General features: G+C 44.5%; 1 protein-coding gene across 1 annotated transcript in view; it reads right to left on the bottom strand.

Moving 5' to 3' along the window:
* LOC148451054 (GTP cyclohydrolase 1 feedback regulatory protein-like) overlaps positions 1-23,077 on the bottom strand; it is a 36,261-nt gene extending 13,184 nt beyond the window's left edge. Inside the window, exon 1 of the mRNA XM_088462332.1 lies at positions 22,950-23,077. Within this exon, the coding sequence (XP_088318458.1) occupies positions 22,950-22,985 (36 nt within the window). The 5' untranslated portion in view covers positions 22,986-23,077. The remainder of the gene's footprint in view (positions 1-22,949) is intronic.
* Positions 23,078-24,340: the final 1,263 nt, after the last annotated feature.

The raw sequence follows: 24,340 nt of genomic DNA, 5'->3' as shown, positions 1-24,340 counted from the left end.
GCCTTGGCGAGCGATCGCTCCCCGCCGCATCACTTTCAAATATTTGCATACGCATCATGCGAGCGTACGCTCATAGTGACCGAGTCTGAATCAGGACCAGTGCACTTAATGCATATGGTTCCATCATTTCCTGTTCTATTTTACGATTCGTATATTCTGTCTTATCTAACATCCAATCTATTATATATCTAAGGTGGGTCGCCTTAGTAAAGGTCATAATATCAGGTATTGCCAAACCCCCATCTTGTCTTTTCATTTTTAATTTAGTCATAGATATACTCACTTTCTTCCCTCTCCACAAAAATTCAGAGAACATTTTTGTACAACAATTTACATCTGTCTTTGTCATCTTTATCGGGAACATTTATATCACATATGCCAATTTGGGAAATATTATTGTTTTTATCACAGCTGCTCTGCCCAATAGCGATAGTGGCAGTTATTTCCAGCTTTCCAACTTACTTTTTATTTTGTTAATTAAAATCCCATAATTTGCTTTATATATCTTATCAATTGGATATGTGATATATATACCTAGATATTTTATTTTATTTTATATTACCTGAAATGGAGTTATATCTTTCAATGTTTTAGGTGTAATTGGGATTGAGTTTAGTGGAAGAAGTTCTGATTTTGATGTGTTAATTCTAAATCCTGTAAAACTACCAAATTTATTAATTTCATGTAACACTACTGGAATAGATCTACTTGGATTTGCTATAAATATTATCATATCGTCCGCGAACATTGCTAACTGTTTAATTCGTATACCTTGAAATTCTCTGTTTTTTCGAAGGGCTACAGCTAATGGTTCAATTGCCATTGCGAACAATAATGGTGACATCTGGCACCCTTGACGAGTCCCTCTTCCATTTGGATCTCTCCCGACATATATCCATTACAAATAATCCTAGAAGTTGAATTTTTATATAGTGTGGTCAATATATTTACAAATTCTTCTGGGAACCCAAACTTCTTCAGAGCTTTATATAAATGATCCCAAGCTATTAAATCAAAAGCCTTTTCGGCGTCTACTGATGGTATATATTGGGGATTTTTTTCTCCTTTATCCTGTATATGGTATATATTGAGCCACTGTTAAAACTTTTCTTACATTGCTAACTGAATGTCTTCTAATGTCTTCCTCGTATAAATCCTGTCTGATCCTCCTCTACTAATTTTGGAAGTATTGTCTTCATCCTCTCTGATAATATTTTAGTTACTATTTTATAATCGGAGTTTAACAGGGATATTGGTGATTCTGGCTTCTCTAAATTCTTTCCAGGCTTTGGAACTATTCTAATGGTAGCATAATTAAAGTACTTTGGTATACACCCCTTTACAATAATTATATTAAATAATATGAGATATGGTAAGAACTTACCTTTGTTATCTCTGTTTCTACGAAGTCCATAGGGTTCCACAGGATAAATTGGGGTATAGGCGATGACGTCAGAAATCGGGCACCAGAGTTAAGTTTTCAGCCTCCCAGGATGCACTGTGGTCCCCTCCTATATCCCGCCCCCGAGCCAAGGCAAATCAGTTACTTAACAAGCCCCAGGCCGGAGGAGGAGAGGAAAGAGAGAGAAGAAAGATCTGGAACACACAAGAATCACATTCTCACTAGAAGGAGACAGAAAAACCGGTGACTAGATGAAAGCCCATCTGCAGTACAGGTGCGACAGGGCGGGAGTCCTGTGGAACCCTATGGACTTCATAGAAATAGAGATAACAAGGGTAAGTTCTTACCATATCTCATATTTTCTACATCAGGGTCCATAGGGTATCCACAGGATACCGTGGGGATGTCCCAAAGCAGTATCCTTTAAGAGTGGGGACGCTCCTGTGCTGAAATGAGAATCCGCCACCCGAAGGAAGCATCCTAAGAGGCAAAGGTATCAAATGCATAATACCTCAAAAGTATGGACAGAAGACCACGTGGCAGCCTTGCAAAGCTGAACCGCTGAGGCACCACATCAAGCTGCCCACGAAGGACCCACAGGCCTAGTGGAATGAGCCCTAACAGAGGATGGAACAGGAAGGCCTTCATGAATACAAGCTTCAGAAATTGCCATGCGAATCCATCCTGCCAAAGTTTGCTTAGTGGCAGGCCAACCCTTCTTTCTGAAGCCATAGAGTACAAACAAGGAGACAGACTTCCTAAAAGAATTGGTGTGGTCAACATAAATCCTTAGAGCCCGCACCACATCCAAGGTGGCCTCACCAAACGTGAGGTCTGGTGAATTAATGGCCAGCAAAATGATTTCCTCATTGATGTGGAAACTAGATACCACCTTTGGGAGGAAACTAGGGTGAGTGCGAAGTACCGCCCTGTCCCTATGAAAGATGAGAAAGGGAGGCCGACATGAGAGAGCCCCCACTTCTGAGACCCTTCTGGCCGAAGCAATGGCCAGAAGGAATACAGTCTTAGCTGTAAGCCATTTCAAATCCACTGAGCCCAGTGGTTCAAATGGTGGTCCTTGGAGAGCCCTCAGGACCACAGTCAGATCTCAAGGAACCACTGGTGGAATAAAGGGAGGCTGAATACGTAGTACACTTTGCATAAAGGTGCGGACATCAGGAAGAGTAACAATCCTACGCTGAAACCACACTGACAGGGCAGAAACCTGCACCTTCAAAGAAGCAAGGCGAAGACCATGATCTAAGCCCACCTGTAGGAAAGCCAACACTCTGGGTATCCCGAACACCTGAGGATCATAGCCTCTAGGGTGACACCACTCAAAGAAAGTATGTCATACTCTATGGTAAATTCTTGCAGACGTAGGCTTCCGTGCTCTTAGCATGGTGTTAACTACAGAGCTGGAAAAACCCCTGGACCTTAAGAGGGCTGTTTCAACAGCCACGCCGTCAAAGACAGATGACTCACGTCTGGGTAATGACAAGGACCCTGTGACAACAGGTCCGGACGTAGAGGCAACAGCATCGGAGGTCTGAGTACCAGTGACGTCTGGGCCACGCTGAAGCTACCAACAGGAGTGTGCAGCCTTCTTGCTTGAATTTGCTGATCACTCGAGGAAGTAGGGAGAACGGAGGGAAGAGGTATGCAAACTGGAAGTTCCACCGGACCGACAGAGCGTCTACCAGAAGAGTCTCCCCGTCTCTTGTTCTTGACCCGTACACAGGCAGTTTGTTGTTGTGTCGAGAGGCCATGAGGTCTATCTCCGGAAGGCCCCACTTGTCCACCAGGAGTTGTAACACCTCTTGGTGAAAAGACCATTCTTCCGGATGCACGTCCTGACGGCTGAAAAAGTCCACTTCCCAGTTGACGACTCCCGGGATGAACACCGCCGAGATGGCAGGGAGATTACCCTCCGCCCAAGTCAGGATGCGACACCATGGAGCCCAGTCACCTCATCGCTGAGTGAATAGACACTCGGCGGCTCTGAAAGCAACTGCGCAACTTTGCCTGTAACGCAGAGATCTTGTCCTCCGTCACAAAGATCCTCTGTTGTTGAGAGTCCAACAAAGCCCCGAGTTGGAGCATCCTCTGCGAAGGAACCAGGGTGGATTTCTTCCAGTTTATTAACCAGCCGTGATTCTCCAATACTGAGATTGTCAGTTGCAGATGAAGCTGGAGGACCGTTGGAGACCCCGCAACAACAGAAGGTCATCCAGATAAGGCAACAATCGGACCCCCTGCATCCGCAAGTGGGCTGTGCAAACCTGAGGAATTGCTGATGCGTTAAGATAATGGGGACATGCAGGTAAGCGTCCTGAATGTCCAACGACACCATGAATCCCAGGCTCCATCGCCAGTATAATGGAACGCAGGGTCTCCATCCTGAACCGAGGAACCCTCAAGAACTTGTTGAGGGATTTGAGGTTGAGAATGGGTCGGTAAGACCCACTGGGTTTCTGCACCAGAAAAAGGTTGATTAGAAACCCATGTCCCTCTGGGAGAACGGAACAGGCACTGTAACTCCAACCTGGAGCATAGAGTGCAACATTTTCTGTAGTTCCAGGGCTTTGTTCTGATCCGACGGAAGGCCTGTGGTGAAAAACCTGCTGGGGGGAGCTCCAAGAAGACGATCAAACTTGACTATCTAGAGGAAGTAAAAGTCGTAACAAGGTTTCCGTAGGTGAACCTGCGGAAGGACCAGAAGGAGAGGACATACCCCCGAGAGACCACCTCGTGTACCCAAGTGTCCTTGGTAGTCAGACACCAACACTGGGCGAACCGAAGCAGGCGGCCTCTCACTCTGGGATCCCCCAAAGGGAGGCATGGTCCATCAAGCCGAAGGCTTATCGTCTGACTTGGGGGCGGGGCGTCTTGTACCCCAAGCCTGTTTCTTGGGCTTGGAAAACTTTTTGGGCCCAGCCTGTCTAGGAAAAGACTGTACTTTGGACCTACCCTGGGCCCTGTAGGGCCGAAAGGACGAAGTACCAGACCCTAACGGGACTGTAGCCGATGGCAGACAAGCAGACTTAGCTGCTGCCAGAGTGGCCACTATCTTGTCCAGATCAGGGCCAAACAGGACCTGTCCATTAAAAGGCAAGCATTCCAAGCCCTTCTTGGAATCTGCGTCCACTTTCCAAGAGCGCAACCATAGGGTGTGACGAGCGGCCACAGCCGAGGAGATTCTAGAGGTGAGGAGACCGATATCTAAGGCTGCCTCATTAATATAAGTGGCTGAATCTCTGAGATTGCCCACTAACTCTGCCTGCTCCGCAGAAGAGTCAGAGGGCCTGATTCAGACCCGGACGCTATGAGCGTACGCTCGCTCGATGCGTATGCAAATATTTGAAAGTGACGCGGCGGGGAGCGATTGCTCGCCAAGGCATAAGCACGCCCATCTTACCTGTACGAGCGTTCGCTTTGTGTATGCAGACTCCCCTTAGCGAATGCAGAGACGCCCACTGCCCCACATCATCTCCTGGAAGTCTGTGAAAACATTGGTACATCGAACCACTATCGGATGTGAACGCAGTGCTTGTGGTAGCTTTTTTCTACCGCAAGCATTGCGAGGAAAACAGAGTAAAAAAATGGCTCGTGACGTGTACTATGACGCTGCCTGTTAATTATGCACGCCTCTAAAACGGCGTTGAAACAGTCAGGCACGCCTGCGTTCGCACCTCCACTCCCCCGTTTTTACTGGACTGCTCCTGTCAAAACCCACAAATGGCCTCTCCTGTCACTCACTCTGCTGGGCTGGCTTTGCTGTGCGAGCGAGGGATCTGTAAACGCACTGTGTAGTTTGCGCACGCACACTGCGATGCATACGCATGCGCATATTAGCAACCATCGGCACTAGCGAGCGCGCTGCGGATAGCGTCCGGGTCTGAATCAGGCCCAGAGTCCAGAGACGCCTCCAAACTATCAGCCCAGCGCTCCATGGCTCTGGCCACCCAACACACGGCCATAGCCGGTCTGGACGCCCCTCCAGCAAGGGAACAAATGGACTTAAGGCATATTGCAACCTTGCGATCCGTAGCATCCTTTAAGGAGGACATGGATGGCATGGGAAATGTAGCACTCCTCACTAGGCATGCGACATGAGAATCCACTTGCGGAGGAGATTCCCACTTAAGAGAAATAATTAACCGCAAAGGGGTATGCAAAAGCCAAACGTTTTTGAGGCTGGTAACGCTTACCCGGATACTTCCACGCCTCCTCTAAATGATCCACTAGTTGACCAGATAGAGGAAATACAGTGGCATCACCCTTAATATCCTTAAAGAAGGCATATTTGGATTTGGCCACGGGGGGATCCTCATCCTCAATAACCAAGGCCGCACGGACTGCACGTATAAGGCCAGGTATATAGACCTTAGACTTAGACTCCGTCTCTTTAGTACAGAGGGGCTCCTGATCAGAGAGGTCAAAAATCTCACCGTCTTCAGACGACACCTCATCCTCATCATACTGAGCCGTCTGAGACGCTAAAGGCCGCTTATGCGGCCACAATGATGACTCCCCCTGTAAACCGTCCGACAGCTGTTGCATCGTAGTGGACAAGGAATTAACCCACGCGCTGCATACACTGACCTTAATCGAAGGAGAGGTATGCGGGGGTACCCGGACCACGATGTCACAGTCTTCAGCGTCCAGCAGCGTTTGCCAAGTCACAAGAAGATTGCCGCCGAGGAGCATAGAGGAGGCGGGTCCGGTGGAGGAGCGCTCACACAGGCAGCCAGACCACAATGGAGAGGCACTGTGCAGTGGGGGAGGCACCGGCTGTATACACTGAAGGCGCGCTCCCCTGGCATGCAATTAACCCCCAGGACGCCGGACTTTCTCGCTCAGCCACGGCCCGCTGTATAGTGGAAGCGCAGGTTAATACCTGGCTCCATGCTGCAGCCAGTCCCCAGGGAGCCCCCTGCCTGGGGACTTAGGACTGTGTTGCTCGGCGGGTACCCTCCGCGGGAGCCCGCCGCTTACCTGTCCCCTTGGATCCGGCCACAGTCCAAGCATCCGGTGTCACTGCTAGCTGTGACCCCAGACACTCACCAGCATCCCCGGATCGGTACCGGCGTTATGGTCCGGCGGGGTGCAGGAGCGACAGCATAGACGTCAGTACTGACTGTCTATGCTGTGCAGCTCATCTTGTGCAGCCACAGCTGCCTTGAAGAAACTTCAGGGGCCATAACAGCCCCCCTCTGTTACAGGTGCTCCGACTCCGAGCCGGGCACCTACGAAACTGATTTGCCTTGGCTCAGGGGCAGGGTATAGGAGGGGAACCACAGTGCTCCTGGGAGGCTTAAAACTTAACTCTGTGGTGCCCGATATCTGACATCATCGCCTATACCCCAAAGTATCCTGTGGAAACCCTATGGACCCTGATGTAGAAACTTCTACTAATGTATCTATAATTTTATTGCTTAGCTGTTTATAATACTCCCCTGGAGCCCATCCGGTCCTGGCGCTCTCTCTCTGACTTCAGACCTGATATAATTTGTATTATTTCTGTTTTGGTTATTGGGGGACAAAGACTTCTTGCCGTTTCTTCCTCTAATTGTGGTAAACTTATTTTTCCCCAAAAGTCTTTCTTTACTTCCTCATTTAACCCTTGATTCATATATAATTCTTTATAAAAGAATTCTAAATACCTCTACTATCTCTTCTCCACTTTTTGCATATGTATTATCTGACTTCCGCAAATTGGTTACTACCGATGTAGATTTAGGCCCTGATTCAGACCCACTCGCAAGTGGGCGTACGCACGTTCGCCGTACGTAAAAAAATATTTAAATTCAAGCACTCGCTCGTTTTTTCCTACGCAGCTAAAAATCCGCCCCAAACTCAGGCGACCCCTCCTCTGACTAACGAGCGTGCCAAATAGCGAGCGTACATCCCCGAAATGGCTTGAAGAGAACGCACGCACAAGTACAAACCGGAAGTGGGACTGTCAGATTCCGATTACCTGCTCGTTTTTTCGGCCTACCTCCCTCAATCGTATCATGCCAATCAATGTATCAATTAGCTTAATTTATTTATTTTTTTCAACACAATGCAATAAACTTTAATCTTGTCCGTGTTTGTATTTGCTCGCAGAATACGTACGGCTGAAACCTTCGCTTTTATTGTTCCAAAGACATGTTACCCCCAATTAAACAATTGTTCTATTTGTTTGTCTCCCCACAAATTTTTCAGTGGTTCATTTCTTTATTTAAATTAGCTTACGCATGTCACTGCATCAAGCCTATCATAACTCTCAAGAGATTTCTGGCCCTGTCGAACACATGACTCATACACTAACCAATAGAATTGGTCCTGTTAATTACCCAAATACATTAGCCAATCAAATTTTTTTGGGGTGCTTTATTAAAAATATTTTGTCAAAAAAACACCATTGCCATCATGAGATCCGCCGCATTCACCAGGCGCGAACTGCTGGTGCTGACGGAGGTGATGGACAGGAGGATCACCAGTCAGCCTCCACCCATCTCCAATAGGCGCAAGCATTCCGCATATGCGGAGGTACGTCGACGCCTGCGCTCCTTCGGCTCACACCGACATATTGGCCAGCTGGAGCGCAGGTGGTCGGACCTGCACCGGCGGACGCCCCGCTTGCTGGCATGCTTTCGCATGCAGATTGCGGAAAGTAAGTGTTCTGGACTGTGGTTTTCAAGTTTATCTTGTGGGCCCTAACTGCGTGTGCATGTTTTCATGTCTGTCCTATTGAGTCATTGTAGTCATATCTGCATGTGCATGTTTTCATGTCTGTCCTATTTAGTCATTGTAGTCATATCTGCATGTGCATGTTTTCATGTCTGTCCTATTGAGTCAATGTAGTCATATCTGCATGTGCATGTTTTCATGTCTGTCCTATTGAGTCATTGTAGTCATATCTGCATGTGCATGTTTTCATGTCTGTCCTTTTTTTTTTTTGGTTTCCTGTTGAAACTAACAACAATTTTTTGGTCATTTTTTAGGGGCACAGCAAACACTACGGCGGCATCGCCACACAAGACGCCGGTCCCGGCCCCTCTCTCCAACCCCCAATTCCTCTATTCCCCCCTCCTCCCCAGACCCTGTGGCCGATATTTCTGGCCTACTTCCCCTCCAGCCCAATTCCCCCTCTCCTCCATCCGTCCCTCCTCCAAATACCCCCTCCCAGGATCAAGAAAACACCTTGCCCCTCGGGTTGGGGAATGTAGCCACCTCCGAGGTGGTCCAGGGAGTGGCTTCTGGCTCTCTCGTTTTGGAGAATGGTATGTTTTTAAAGTTTATTTTGGACACCACAAACTGTTTGTATGTAATCATGTGTCGTCCCCATTTTTTTTTACTTTTTTTCGCCTTAGGGTATTTTTGGGGGTTGTCTTTACCTGTTCCTGCTGATGTCACCATACACATATCACACCTGTGTGCCTTTTTTTAGGGCCCTTGTATTTTTGGCCTACGACATTTTGGGGTTCTGGGTTTTATCCGTGTAATTTTTTTTTGGCCCACAAGCTTGTAAGTTTGTGTTTGCTTGTTTTTTGTTTTTTTACAATGTTGCTTCATTATCGATTTATTAATCCCCAAACTTTTGTCACCCACAGAGGAACAGAGGCGTCGGGAAGAGATTGTGAATTGTGTGGGCCGTATGCGGGAGCAGGGCCTTGACCATCTGTTGGTCCTCCTTAGGAATTAGTTTTTTTTTTTATTTTTTTTTAAATTGTTTCTTAATAAATCTGTTTAAAATCAAGCTCTGTCTCATGCGTTTGGAGTAAATCCAAGATTCTTTACACTGACATAAGTAGACTCTTCAAGCAAGGTTTGCCCCAGAAACTCACTACAGATTGTGTGTTGTATTTTGAATGCAAACAGGCACAAGAAACACCTCCCAGTACCAATGTCATTTTCCTTTTTTGTGGTGGTCAACATGATAGTTTACACCATTTTTCAGGTTCCTATTTGGTGGCCAAACTGCTTAGGACAATCTTACGAAGGCAACTGATTGTACACGATTCCTTGTTGTGTTGGTTAGTACCCCGAAAACATATTACATTTTAGCTCCACTTGCTTCATTACTGGGTTACCCCTTAGGTAAAATTAACGTTTGGGAGTTTGTTTACACTTGCTTCTAACGTGCCCAAAAAGGAAACAAATTACACTCTCCAAATATTTATTCACAACATAAATCAAAATACAAAGTGGTCACTCACAAACAAAACACACAGTGATAATCAGAAAAACTCCACATACCAAAAAAACACACAACAAATCAAGAACTGGTTGACGAAGGTCCATGCCCACATGATTTCAAAAATATGGCGTTGCAATATTGGTGTCAGAATATATTCCCGAAGTTTCCACAGAAAGGTTTTGGAAGGGTAGCAGGAAGTAGTCATCGTGGGAGTGCCAAAGATTATGCAAACAAACAGAAGATGGTGCAAGAATTAATATAAAAAAAGATGAACGTTAAAAAAACGGAACACATTGGGTATACACACTGTTGTTTGATAAATAATTACCTAAAATAGCGGGCCACCACATCATCGCGTATGGCCCCCCCACATACTGACCTCCGACCAACCTCGGGGGGGCCATCCTCAGGTAAGGCATCCTCTGGCTGCATTGGAACACCACTCCTTATGGCGATGTTGTGAAATATCCCACACAGGACCACAATTTTCGAAACCATATCCGGCAAATACATGAGCTCGCCACCAGAGCGGTGGAGGCATCTGAATCGGCCTTTTAAAAGGCCGATACAGCGCTCCACCACTTGCCTGGTGGCTGTAAGTGCGGTATTAAACTCACTTTGTGGACCTGGTGTGGGAGCCAAGTAAGGAGTGAGCAGCCAGGGCATGCAAGGGTATCCACTGTCTCCTGTGAAAAAGAATAGACATCAGGATCACTGTGTATCAAGCTTAACATTGTTATGTACTAAAGGTCTCCACTTACCCAGAAGCCACGCATCACCAGCTTGTAGGTTGTTTAATTTGTGCCATATCCCTGATTGCCGGATGACGAAGGAGTCATGTGCACTTCCTGGTAATTTTGCATTCAGGGACAGGATCTGGAGGGAGGCATCACATACCACCATTACATTCAGGGAGTGATAGTGTTTCCTGTTTCGAAATATGGCCTCCAGCCGTGCTGGAGGCTGAAGTGGTATGTGAGTACCATCCACAACCCCTATGATGTGTGGGAAGCCAGCTATTTGGTAAAAATTGGCCTTGGCCACACTAAGGGCACCCATATCCAAAGGCATTTGAATAAAATGATGGAGGTGCTTGAAAAGTGCCTCCATCACTGCCCTCAGGATCCGGGAAAAGGAGGATTGTGAGATGCCCGCCACTATTCCCACCGTTGTTTGAAACGATCCTGAGGCACAGAAATGTAACACCGCCATAAATTGCGTAAGTGGTGGTATTGCTGTAGGACTGTCAATTTGCCGCTCAAGATCACTCTCTATTAATGAGAGAGTGTCTATGATGATTTTGGGAGGAAGACGGTAGCGTCTTAAAACCTCATCATCGGGCATTCCAAAAAGGGTGACACGTGTTCGAAATATCTGGGGCCTTGCACGCCTACGATGCCTACGCCTGGGATGAGATTGAGGTTGGTCGGCTTCCGGGAGCATGGCCAGAACAATCCGCCCTAGATCAACCTGAAATGGCAAGATTGGAATGTAAGGCTTTGGACCCACCCCAAAAGAAAATTCAAAACAACTTAGCTTGATGATACCATCCATTGCTGCTTACATGCCGGGGTATTGTCATGATACGTCCAAACTGAAATTAATCACAAAAATTTTTTGACAAATTTCACTCTGTGCATTTTTGTTTCTAAATTTTGTGCTAGACCAAACTTAAAATATGCGAAACACACATTTGGCAAAAGTGCAAAACGACATTGCACACAGTACATCAAAATGGGTGGAAATGTTTGCACAAAAAGCGAAAGGGCAACCTCAAAAATATTAAAATGATTAATAAGCATTTTAAAAAGCGCAAATTAGTTCGCAAATACAAGTCACAATAGTTAGTAAAAATGCGCGAATTAGTTTGCAAATACAAGTCACAATAGTAAGTAGTAAAAATGCGCTAATTAGTTCACAAATACAAGTCACAATAGTAAGTAGTAAAAATGCGCTAATTAGTTCACAAATACAAGATAAAAAATGGACTTACCAAGAGCAAATATATAAGAGTCCAAATCAAAAGGTCTTTGGGTCCGAAATTAATCAAAAGCTAAAATAGATGAAATTAGGGATCCAAAATTTAAAAAAAAGAAGAAACACAATGAAACAACAATTGATCAAAAGTTAGACTTCACAAAACTTACCAAATCAAGAAACGAGGTAAAAAAAAAAAAAAAAAAAAAAAAGAGAACGGAAAATAAAAACGCAAATCTACCAAACAAAATAATCTCCAACCGCCAACTCCTTTATACGCAAACAATAAACTCCAGCCAAGGTAACCTCCAACAATCCAAAAACGCCACCTCGACTCGAGACACACCAAGCAATAAATAGTGTTTCGTTTCCCGCACAAATTAAGGAGGGATCATAGGAACGCACAATCAATGATGCGGCCGCAAAATAAGGACGCATGTATAAATACGTCACGAAAACACATTAAAATTCTGGTGTATTTCTTGTTTGGACCTCCGACATGGCGACAGACCAGGGAAACAATGCCCAAGAGTCAGGCGGTAAGTCTTTCATGCATTTTGTATCAATGATTAATTTGAAACATAAGATTGGGCAAGTTGTGATTTTGTGAAATTTGAATATTTACACAAATAGGTGAGGAGGATGACATGGAAGAGGCTGCTGGGCCCAGTATTCCGACCAAAGCTGCCAAAAAAAAAAAGGCAGCCACATTTCACAAGAAAGGAGATGGAGGTTTTGATACAGAAGTGTGTGGACATCCTGCCACAGGCAGACAGGAATATGAGTCTAAGCCAGAAGGGGAGAATGTGGGAAGAGGTAGCCGTTGCTGTCAATAGGGTGGGTGATTATGTCCGTCTAGCCCGGGATGTCAAACGGCGTTAAGTAAACACTTGCCCCCCCTAAAAACAAACACCATTTTAAACAAAAGGATAATGGCTTCCATTTTTTCCCACAGATGGGGCGACTTCAAATATCGCCTAAAGCAAAAACTCGCGGACAGGGCTAGGCATGCAAGGGGGACAGGTGGGGGTCCCACCCCTGTGTCATTGGAGTTGACGGATTTAGAAGAGCTGGCACAGGGGTGTGTGCAGCCTGTGGAGGTGTTTGGCGTGTCCAACATGGATACGGACATGCCAGACTTTGCGGCTCCTCATGTTGTCCCAGGTAAATCTTTTGATGTCATCAACTCTGAAATGTTATTGTGCCAATATGTAGATTCTAATGTGAGTCTTTTCTCTTTTTTCCTAACAGAGACACAGGCGGATGAGTCTGCTCCAGAGGGGAGCCTTGGCCGCCGAATTTCTGCTGGCTCGGCAGGGGAGGAACCAGTACATCCGGCTGAGGACCCTGCAGAAGCCAGTCCAGGGCAATCCCCCTCGCAGGCAGTGTCCCTCCTCACAGAACTCAATTTCAAATCGGATTTCCATACGGAGATTCTGCAGAGGATGGACGCCAGTCTGGTACGGGTGGCTGAGGCCCTGGAGCAAAATGCTGCGGCCAACGTGACCATTGGTCAGGCCCTGGCGGAAAATACCAGGGCCAACATCCGCATCGCCAATGCCCTGGAGCAGCTCGTTCGCCAGCACATGGTGGAGCCGACCTCCCTTCCTGCCGGAACATCAGGATTCTCCACCTCTGGCACAACATCAGCCAATCCTCCAAATGTGCCTAGCCCTGTGCCTAGTCCAGAGGCCACAACATCTGCCTCTGGACAGGCCAGCCCGATGACATCCCGGACCCGGTCTGGCGCCCTCCCTCCCCCATCCAAACGGGTGAAAAAACGGTGACAGCAATGGTGACTTTTCCCACAATCCTTCTGTGCTTGGCTCATATTCCTTTCTGGTCAAAACTTCCCTCTCCTTTCTTGTGAAATGTTTTTAAATTTTGGATGTATGTTTATGTCAACAGTTATGTTGGGCCAATTTGTTTGATTTTGGGACATATCTTTGGCAAAAAAAGATGTCCCCAATATTTTAATTTTTTATTTTTTTGTTTGAGCAATAAATTGAAACAAAAAAACTGACATTGTATTGTGAAATTATTGTACAAATGGGTTACATTTAATCCTGGACCAAAAGGCAAAAACTGGCAAAAAACAAGAAAAAAAAAAAAAAATGGGCTCTTTAAGGAACGTTTAAAAAATATCATATAACAAGGCAAATTCAAGAGGCAAAAATAAAATGGTGCGAAAATTACAACATGATGACATTATTGTTACAATAGGCCCTAACCACCAAATTGAGGGCAAAATAAACCCCCACAAATGTACGCAAATTGATTGTGTCATCCTGACATTAGCAGCTCTGAGTTCCACCTGCGTACGGTTTTGTGCTATCCCAAAAAACTGATTTCAAAACATATACCAAGCCGGTTTTCAATCCAACACTAATTGCTTTTCAGCCCTCCCGCGATTAATCGCAACAACATCGTGGAGTCCCGGGACGGAGGAGAAGGCCATCGCCAATGTGGTCGAGTAATCCAGACCCTAAGCTGTGCGAGCATTTTGAAGGGAAAGAGGATCATCCAGTGACGTATGAGTCGGTCCGAACACATTTTACGCTCGCATTTGCTAATGTATGTACGCCCCAAAAACGCCTCGCCACGCCTGCGTTTTTCCATCTCCACCCCCGTCAACACCCAAAAACGCCCTGTTCTGTCAATCACATTTGACATGTCACTTCCTGTACGCTATTTGACGAACGAGAGCAAAAAAACTCGCAATCTGCCGTACGCACATGCGCAGTGTTACACCGACGCATGCGCGGTTATTCAACATCGGAACGCAACGAGCGTACTGCTGTTTGCGAGTGGCTCTGAATGAGGGCCTTAGATCCTTTGAGTAGATTAGATTTGTTTCCATGTGCATGGGATCTATACTGTCTATTCAATGTATATCTCTCCCCCATTCTTTCCAATATTTCCTCAAAGTGAATTTTTGCTTTCGCTTGGCATCTTGCGACAGATCTATTTTAGATTTTTGATATGTTTCTGTTAACGTACTTTGTGCATGTTCATAAAGAGATGTTATTTATTTCCGTCTTCTCGCCACATATTCTATAATCTTTCCTCTGACGACTGCTTTGGATGCCTGCCAATAATTTAATGGGTCTTCATTTTTACTTGATTTATTGTTATTTTCATATTCATCCCAAAATTATTCTAACGCTTTTCTAAAATGTAGTGATTGCAACATATACATCGGAAATCTCCATTGTTGCACTCTACCCTTATCTTTTTTAATTGCAATCTGTGCCCACATCAGAGAGTGATCTTATATGAACCCAGGTTCAATCTCTGTTTTTATCACGTTTGTAATCCAAGCATCCGTCAAAAAGATATAATCGATCCTAGATAATGTGCCATGTGCTGCTGAAATACATGTAAATTCTTTATATAATGGATGTTGGGCTCTCCAAATATCAATTAATTTCAGCTGATTCATAAAATATTGTACCCCCTTTTTTGGCAACTCCTTCCTACTTCTACATATTGAGTTAGTGTCCATATACTTATTAGCAATTAAATTAAAATCTCCTCCCACTATTATAGGTAATGACATATATGCATATAATTTTGTTACTATCTTTGTGAAAAAAGCTTTTGAATAGAAATTAGGAGCATAGATGTTGCATAATACCATTTTACTTTGCTCAACACTGCATTTAATTATGAGATATCTTCCCTCTGAGTCTATTAAAGAGGACTCGACTTCCACCTGTATCCCTTTTCTTGCTAATATCAGCACTCCTCTAGATCCTGTATTAAATGGTGCAGCTGCTATCACCCTCTAACCCATTGTATTGAGCTTTTCCATTTCTGGGGATAATAAGTGAACTTCTTGCAGCAAGACTATGGCCCTCATTCAGAGCCACTCGCTAGCGGCAGTACGCTCGTTCCGAGCGATGTTCGCACATCTGCGCATGCGTACGGATCGTTATACGCATGCGCGAACCAGTCAGTGCGGCCGAAATTCATGTGCTCGCAATATAGCGAATGCCTGCTATTTTGAGTGACAGAATGAGGCGTATGTGGGTGGTAACAGGGGAAGGTGCTTGAACATGGGGAGTGGAGATCCGAACGCAGGCGTGCTTAAAGGTCAAAACGGGCGTTTTATGGGTGTGCATAATTAATACAGCAGCGTCATTGACCACGTCACTGGGTTATTTTATAGCCAGAACTGCTCGCAAGATTGTGGTAGCAAAAACCAACCACAAGAATAGCGAGCAGTTCATACGCTGGTCGATGTACTCGATTAATCTAATAAATAGCGGACATGACGTATGGTGCGTGCGGCCAGGGGGCGTTTTTAACAAATAAACGAGCGTATGTTTTGCTCGCTCATTCAGACTTAGAGGTGTGAACAGACTGCAATTTGCGAACTGATCATTTGAATAGCCACCCCTTGTTTTTGAACGAACGACCGCAAATAGCGAACGGCTCTGAATCAGGCCCTATGTCCGACATTTCGCTTCATTCGCCTGTTTCAGAGGCGAATTCATTCCGTGCTCGTCCCCGCTTTTCGCCTAATTCAATTGCAAAACAGGCGAAAACGGAAATAGGCGAATGCGGAACAGGCGAAAAGTACTGAAAGAATTGGGGTAATCAGTCTGTACCCCAGAAAAAGATACATTAACATAGGGAATCACTATAGATGTGTATTAATAGCCCTAATAAGACTATATTGGGTACTTACCGTATATACTTGAGTATAAGCCGAGTTTTTCAGCACATTTTTTGTGCTGAAAAAGCACCCCCTCGGCTTATAAAGCGAGTGATGCCGGTTCTCCCACATGATACGCAGCTGAGTAGCGTACCATGCGGGCCGCGGTGCAGACTGTGTCTCTGTGACACAGCTGCACCGCGTGTGTAGCGCTGACCGGACGGAGTTCGGTCAGCACTACACACTGCCAAACACACAGCCGCCGGAGCCGGCAGCTGTGTGTTTGTTGTAATCAGCAGCCGATGAGAGTCTGTCAGACTCTCATCGGCTGCTGCCGCTCCCACTGCGGGAGCCATCTTCTGGCTCACGCAGTGGGTAATGGGAGAGACGTCATGACGACGTCTCTCCCATAATGCAAAGCGGCCGAAGGAGCTGATAGCAGCGGCTGGGTTTCAGGTAAGTGTTGTTTTTTTATTTTTATTAGGACTACTGGGGGCACTACCAGCTGCTGCATTTCCCACCCTAGGCTTATACTCGAGTCAATAAGTTTTCCCAGTTTTTTGGGGTAAAATTAGTTACCTCGACTTATATTCGGGACGACTTATACTTGAGTATATACGGTAAGTTGTGTAAATTGCTTGCTATTAGCGTCTTTGTAAAAGTGGTGAAGAATGGCATAAAGCTGTATTTTTTGGTTAAAATAAGTATTCCCATCAAATTTGGAGTACATTAAAATGGGTGCTAGTATATTTTTATGTCTCTAAAGCGAACTTTTTAAAAACATGAAACATCCACTTGCTGCATGCACCTGCAATCCCAAAAACACCTGACCCATACTCACTGTAACTGTCCCGTATACATGGTCAAATGACAACAGGTGGTACTTGAATCAGTGGCAAATAGGACTGTTCATGGTGTAATTACCGTTCCTTACACCGATAGGGCGAATGCTCCTACTGACATACACAGTTGATGTACTGCACTTGGAGCCCTCCAGATTTCACGGTATGGTTCTGTGTTATGGTCCTGTGAATATAAGGGTAATGGGTGATCAAAATGAAGCCCCTGTTGGGGTATATCCAGTGAGCTACACCTATCGGTGTAAGGAACGGTAATTACACCATGAACAGTCCTATTTGCCACTGATTCAAGTACCACCTGTTGTCATTTGACCATGTATACGGGACAGTTACAGTGAATTTCACAAGTGTCATTGTCTATCATTGAGACAAACATTCTATCCTGGAGCATTATAGGAACAGATGTTTTATGCCTGCATGGATGTGCAATTAGGGTGGAATATTGTCCTAATATTTTAGTTTGCTGATTCACAGCACATTTTTAATGTATTTGCTATCAATTGCTTTTTTATATCATATTTGTTTTTTAATAAATACAATGCAATTAGGACGTACACCTTTCTATTATTAAATCAGTACAGCCTTCCTGAATCTTCAATATATCTGGGAGCGTGGTTTTCAAAAAAATGATGCACAGCTGGTCCTTTAATTGTCTCTGGGAGTCCCTTTATTCTTAAGTTATTTCGTCTTGCTCTATTTTCTAAGTCATCCAATTTTGAACATATTTGTTTTTCAGATTTTTTTAAATTAACTGTTATTGTTTTTATTTGTACTGTTTCTTGGAAATTTTCTCCACTTCTTTGCTCTACCAACAATAACCTTTGATTTATCTGGTGTACTTGATCTCTAATTTCATTAAGGGCTTGCTGTATTAGTATACTTTGTTCTTTGGCTTGCTCTTTCAGCAGAGGGGGTCACTGTTTCTTTAATAGCTTGCACAATATCTGCATATGCCAATGGCAGGACCCCTTTGTACTTTCTGGTGATGTGGGAGTCGAGCTGGGCGCCATACGGATATCTGTTCGCCCTATTCTCTGTGTTTTTTCTCCCATCTGAGGACAGTTTATATTAGCCACTTTTTGTATAGCTGTTGCTTTCCCTCTTTCCATTTTTGTTTTTTGTTGTTTCCCTGGCATTGGAGAAATCAGATATTTTTCCATATACTTCTATTGATATTTAAAAATCTGTTAGATTTTTTTTTTTTGGAGATCAATATTTCACTATTTACTATTATCAGGGGAGGTGTTATCCACTGCTGTACTGCCTTTTACAGCTAAAGCTTGAATCTTTTCCAGCTATTTCCTTTTATTTTTTCCCCACATCCAGCACCAGGTTTATATGAGCTATATACTCTTTAACAGCTAATGAACTTATATACCATTATTATTGATTCATTTGTAAGTATCTATTTTTCTTTTTCCCTTTATCTCTTGTCTCCTTTTGCTTTTAAACATCAATTGGTTCTCAGCCTCTTACATGCTATATGGAACAGCCTCATGCAGTCCAGTTAGTCAGACTTCACTCACACAACCTTGCAGGAAGGCAAAACACTTCTACAGGTATGGTTTCATGCTTTACGCATACTACTAAATTTCCATTCAGGTATCAATAGAGCAAAACTCAGTACGTCACCCCACTGGCTGTTTCACCATCCGGTGTTACTTCCTCCTCCAGTGTCCGTCCCATCCGTCTGGGCAATGTTCTCCTTTACTCCCCAGGGTCAGCTAGGTCGGGCCTGGTCTCTCCCACCATACAGACTGTCTCTCCCTCCACGTGTCCTCCCGGTGTCTGTCCAGGTCGCTGGCAAATTACATCAGTCAGCGGCGCCAGGCAACCATCTCCACCTGCGTGATCAGCGAGGCGGCTTCAACCAGGCACTCCTCCGAGTCGCAACTCCGGCTCCCAGCCTTGAGACAGCTGCGCGCCCAGATCTCCGCCACTCCGCTCCAACCTCGCAGCCTGTCTCCACAACGCTCCTTGTTCCGTCCTCACCACCGTCCCACCCAGCTGGCAGTCAGAGGAGGCACCGGAGACACCAAGCAAGGTATAAGGGGTACTTTGCCGTAAGAATTACAATGCTAGGCTATGGTAGCATTAGAGCTGATTCTGCCACGTCCTCCTACATTGCGGCCGGAACCAGAAGTCTACTTGCAGATTTTTTAACTAAATAATTTTTTTCATGGAATCCTTCTCCCTATGCTATAAACAGTGGGCCTAGTTCACTACGGAACGCAACTGCGAATGCAATAGCGATTACGCATGCAGCTCAACTGCGATAGTTAGCTAATCCATTGCGATCGCATTGCCGTCGCAGCACTACATAATTACGCCCACTTTACCCTACACACATCCGTAATGTTTAGCAAGACTGCAAAAACATCAGTAACCTCAAGTACAATCGCAGCCTCACGCACACTTGCACAAGCTCTGACCTTACTCAGGAACTGCACGCTATCAGGCCTCAGGCGAGGTAGCGCATCACAGTGGCTAATTTATGCACGCCCCTGCAACGGTGTTCAAATGCACTGGCACGCCAGCGCTCCCCCGACCATCTCCCTGTAACCACCCACAAATGGCTCTTCCTGTCAATCACTTTGCGATGGGTCTGCGAAGTCACTGCAGTCCCGATCGCAATACGCACAGTACGCAACAATCGCCTGATTGCATGCATATTAGCAACTGCGTTCCTTGCTGAATCAGACCCTGTGTGCTTACTAAATTTGGTGGCATCCCACCTATTAGTTACAGATACAGACATCTCAGAATAGGGAGAATGTAATTGTGGCAATGTTGTACAGGTTGAGTCTCCCATATCCAAACTGCTTGGGACCAGGGGTATTTTGGATATTGGAATATTCCGTAGTTTGGAATAATTGCATACCATATTGAAATGTTTTAGGAATAGGGCCCAAATCTGAACACAGAATGTATTTATATGTTATATACACCTTATACACACAGCCTGAATGTAAATTTACACAATACTTTCAACAATTTTGTGCATCAAATAAAGTTTGTGTACATACATGAAATTAATTTATGTTTCATGTACACCTTATACACACAGCCTATAAGTCATTTTATACTTTAATTTTAATAATTTGTGCCTTAAACAAAGTTTGTGTACATTGAACCATCAAAAATCAAAGGTTTCACTATCTCAGTCATGCTAAAAATATTCCGTATTTCGTAATATTTGGATATGAGAGACTCAACCTGTACCTATATTATAATCTGGTAAGGTCTATCCTATTTCCTACGTACATGTGCAGTGGGAGCGCCCTTCCCGCAGCCCCCACTGCAGCATGACAGGCCAGACATTAGCCAGAGGACTGCTATGCGCCAGTAAGTGTAAGTCTATAGCGTGTAGGGCGGAGCAGTGGAGGGACTGAGGCGACCAGGTATATACAGGGTCCCTTTACTAGCATTAATGTGGTAGGGGTATTAGTGACCCCGTTATCATCATACTGGGACCAAGCAGCTGGCAATCGGTACCCTCAGCTCAGGGATGATGGTAGGACATCCACAGTTTTTCAGGACACAGCTGGTAGTCTTGCACTTGTCTCCCCTCCTATAGAGGGCAGCTCCAGTGCCACAACAACCAGACTGGTGCTATGTTCAACTATGACAGGCGGACCTCACATTGTGGGTTTCCTTGTGCAATCAGCCCAGCCTGCCTAGTCTGATGCTGATTCCCATTTTAGCAGGAGGACCCCAAGCTCAGTGTCCCCCTGTGAACCGGCCTAGCTAGGTTATATAGTGCGGCTCATGTATTTTTTTTAAATATATTTATTTCTTTAACAAAATATACATAAGTTACTCATCATCAACTAAGATACTTGAACCAATCTAATGGGTATGCAAAAGATATCCCGCCAAGTGGCATGTAAAGAGTCTAGCTTTTCGAACTAGGAAACAGCTCTACGAGACATGTTTAACTTACATATGGGCACCCTTACTGTACTCTACTCACATACATAGGCCCCAAATACGCACCTCCGTATGCCAGGGCTCGCAAGCAGAGCTGTAACTAGACTTTTTGGTGCCCTGTGCCAGAAAGAGCATTGGTGTCCCCCTCATTTTTCAAAAGGACATAATGCACCCAAAAAAGGGCCATGGCTTCATGGGGAAGGGCCAGGGAAGAGATAGAGGAGGCCAGGAGATGCTGGGGATGAAATAAGAGGAAGCTACAAGTGAGAATGATAGTAAACATAAATTTGACAGGCCCAAACAGCGCCCCCTGACCTGTGGTGCCCTGTGCGATGGCACTGGCCGCACTACCCTAGCTACGGCCCTGCTCGCAAGTACAAGATACACGTAACTCTAACTACGAGCACACATAGGCCCCAAATACACACCTCCGTATATCAGGGCTCGCAAATACTATATACACATAACTCTAACTATGAGCACACACTTTAGCACAAGCACAATCCGGCAAAGTTAATTTCTACAGTATATTGTGCAAACGGATTTACAAATTCTAAATGTGGCCCATAATATACAGTATTAATAGGGTAACGGTAATAATTTAGTCGTAATCATCTAAAACTTTAATTCTTACTAAAAACCCCAAAAAATTATGAATAATACTAATTTCAGTTCTACTTCATGTAATTACACAATGAATACAGATTCCATATGCCCACCATGGTATTGCAGTGTAGGAGTAAATCACACTTCCTATAAGCACACCACATTTCTACTGAAAAGTAACACAGGTTGAGTCTCCCATATCCAAATATTCCAAAATACGGAATATTCCGAAACACAGAATATTTTTAGCATGCCTGAGATAATGAAACCTTTGATTTTTGATGGCTCAATGTACACAAACTTTGTCTAAGGCACAAATTATTAACAATATTGTATAACATTACCTTCAGGCTTTGTGAATAAGGTGTATATGAAACATAAAGGAATTTCATTTCTGTACACAAACTTTGCTTGAGCCACAAAATTCTTAAAAATATGATATAAAATGACCTGCAGGCTATGTGTATAAGGTGTATGTAACACATAAATGCATTATGTGAGTATATTTGGGTCCCATTCCCAAGATATTTCATTATGGTATGCAAATATTCCAAAATACGGAAAATTCCGTTATCCAAAACACCCCTGGTCCCAAGCATTTTGGATATGGGAGACTCAACCTGTATTATGAAATGATTTTAGGATTGGTCAGGTCTGCTCCATTGTATTTGCAGTAGACGTCCTGTTTTTAAAAGATTTGTCCCTAAGTTATTCTGCTTCTGACAGACCTGTGTGTCAGATGCAGATCTAAGCATTCAGCATGATCCTATTAGTACTACAGTGTCCTGCCAGGAGGTGTACTGCAGAAAAAGATAAGGAGGGGGGGGGGGGGGTCTCTTTTCCTATAAATGCAATTCAAGTAATATTTAATTTATACACAGTAATACTGTACATTGTATGCAGGAGTTTATGATTTTACCCTTAAAGGAGGAGCGTAAGTGTAAGTAATATACATAGAATAACAATAGGACATGCTAATGTAAATACCATTTATATAGCTACTAGTGTTCAAAGTGAATGGCTTGTTGTACCACGCCTGAAGAATATAATATTATTGTGATGTTTTATTATTATTAAAACAGAACTAAAAATTATTGCATTACAATTAAATAGCTATTTTAGTATTAAGATATAATAAAAAGAATAAGAAATTATATTCAGATTTGCAAATGTCATCTGAAAACATTTAAAAGTCTTATATTACCCCAACAAGTGAAGACAATAATATAACATATATGGAAATATGGATTCATATACCAGAAAAATACACGTAAAAAGTGCAATGAAACCTGTTCTCCCAGTACAGCAGAGCTGCCTGCCTCTTACCATGCGGATCTGGGTGCTGATCAGTATATAAGGCATGCTGGCTGTAGCTGTGCGGCTCCTGTCCACTCTCAGCTGTCACTCTACCTGCCAAGCACCATCTACAAACGTGACCTTCGGCATTCTTTACTGCTCTCCGCTGGCTGACCAATTGACGCTCTCCAACCTAAGTGACGTCAGGGAGGCGTTTCCGGAAGTGTTTAGTCGAGTTTAGGATTGCCATTAATGTACAGGGCAGTGAGGGCAGCCTCAGATAGATGCCATAATCATTAGGCTTTCTCTGCTGCTAACACGTTTTACATACATCGCTGTAATATAAAAATATAGAGCAGCTTATTCTTAAAACAATTCAATGGGACATTCAAGATCGAATTCACAATTTCCTGATGCCCCTAAAAACAAGCAAACTGCTATTCTCCAGTTGCCAACTCATTTTCTGCGGCATTGCACCTTTAATTATGAAATGTGTATACCAGTATAGAGTCTATTCAAAATGCTAGGGACTTTTTTTTTCCTGTAATATAAATACTGTGTACCACATGTAGTTGAAAAGTTAATTGCAATGTTGAGAGTTGCATGCAAGTCCGTTTGCGGATGGATCTTGCACATTGTTTGCAGAGTTCATGCTCCATGGATAAGCATACAGCGATTCTGAGTCACATACATCGCCACTGTCAGCTGAATGGGTGTAACTGGGTTGTAAGGAGACGTTCGCAAGTAGGGTATGTTTAGTGAGAGAGAGCATCGTGGGTTTGTATATGAAATTGTGGAGTTGTGGGTACTGAAAGATCGTCCGATTTGAGATGGATCTATTGCACTAAGGATAGGGCTTGGTTCAAGTGCATGATGATAATGATGACAGCTATATGAAATTCATATAGCTGTCATAATTATCAGGCACTAGAACCAAGCCCTATCCTTAGTGCAAGAGATCCATCTGAATAAGCATATAGACATACCTCCCAACATTTGGGAGGGGTGTCCCAGGCCATTGTGCATGAGCCATCATGTGCCACACCTCGGTTGCGTATCACGTTGGGGCAATCATGCCCCCGCTCCGCGTCACGCTGGGGTAAGCCCTGCATTTCCCAAGGACGGGCTCCAGCAGCTCTCCTCAGTGTGTGGATGCTGCATGCAGAAAGAGAGCTCTCTCCCTACTTTTCCCCACTGCAGGATAATGTGGCCTGTTGGACTGCCCCTCCATAACCAGAATGGTTGGATGTTATGGTATAGGTCGCAACTTGGGGGATGTAGTCGGCATCCCAACAGTCAGGATGTCGACGGTCACAATACCGACAAAGGCATCCCGACTATCAGAATCCTGACATATTGCGGAGGTATTCGGGTTAGGGGGAGACTTAGGGTTGGGGGAAGTTAGTGTTACGCACTAGGGG

Source organism: Taudactylus pleione, unplaced genomic scaffold (genome assembly GCF_031769625.1).
Source record: "Taudactylus pleione unplaced genomic scaffold, aTauple2 ptg001187l, whole genome shotgun sequence".
NCBI classification, from domain to species: Eukaryota; Metazoa; Chordata; class Amphibia; order Anura; family Myobatrachidae; genus Taudactylus; species Taudactylus pleione.
Note: the sequence above shows the minus strand (reverse complement) of the source record. Positions and strands in the feature narration are given on the sequence as shown.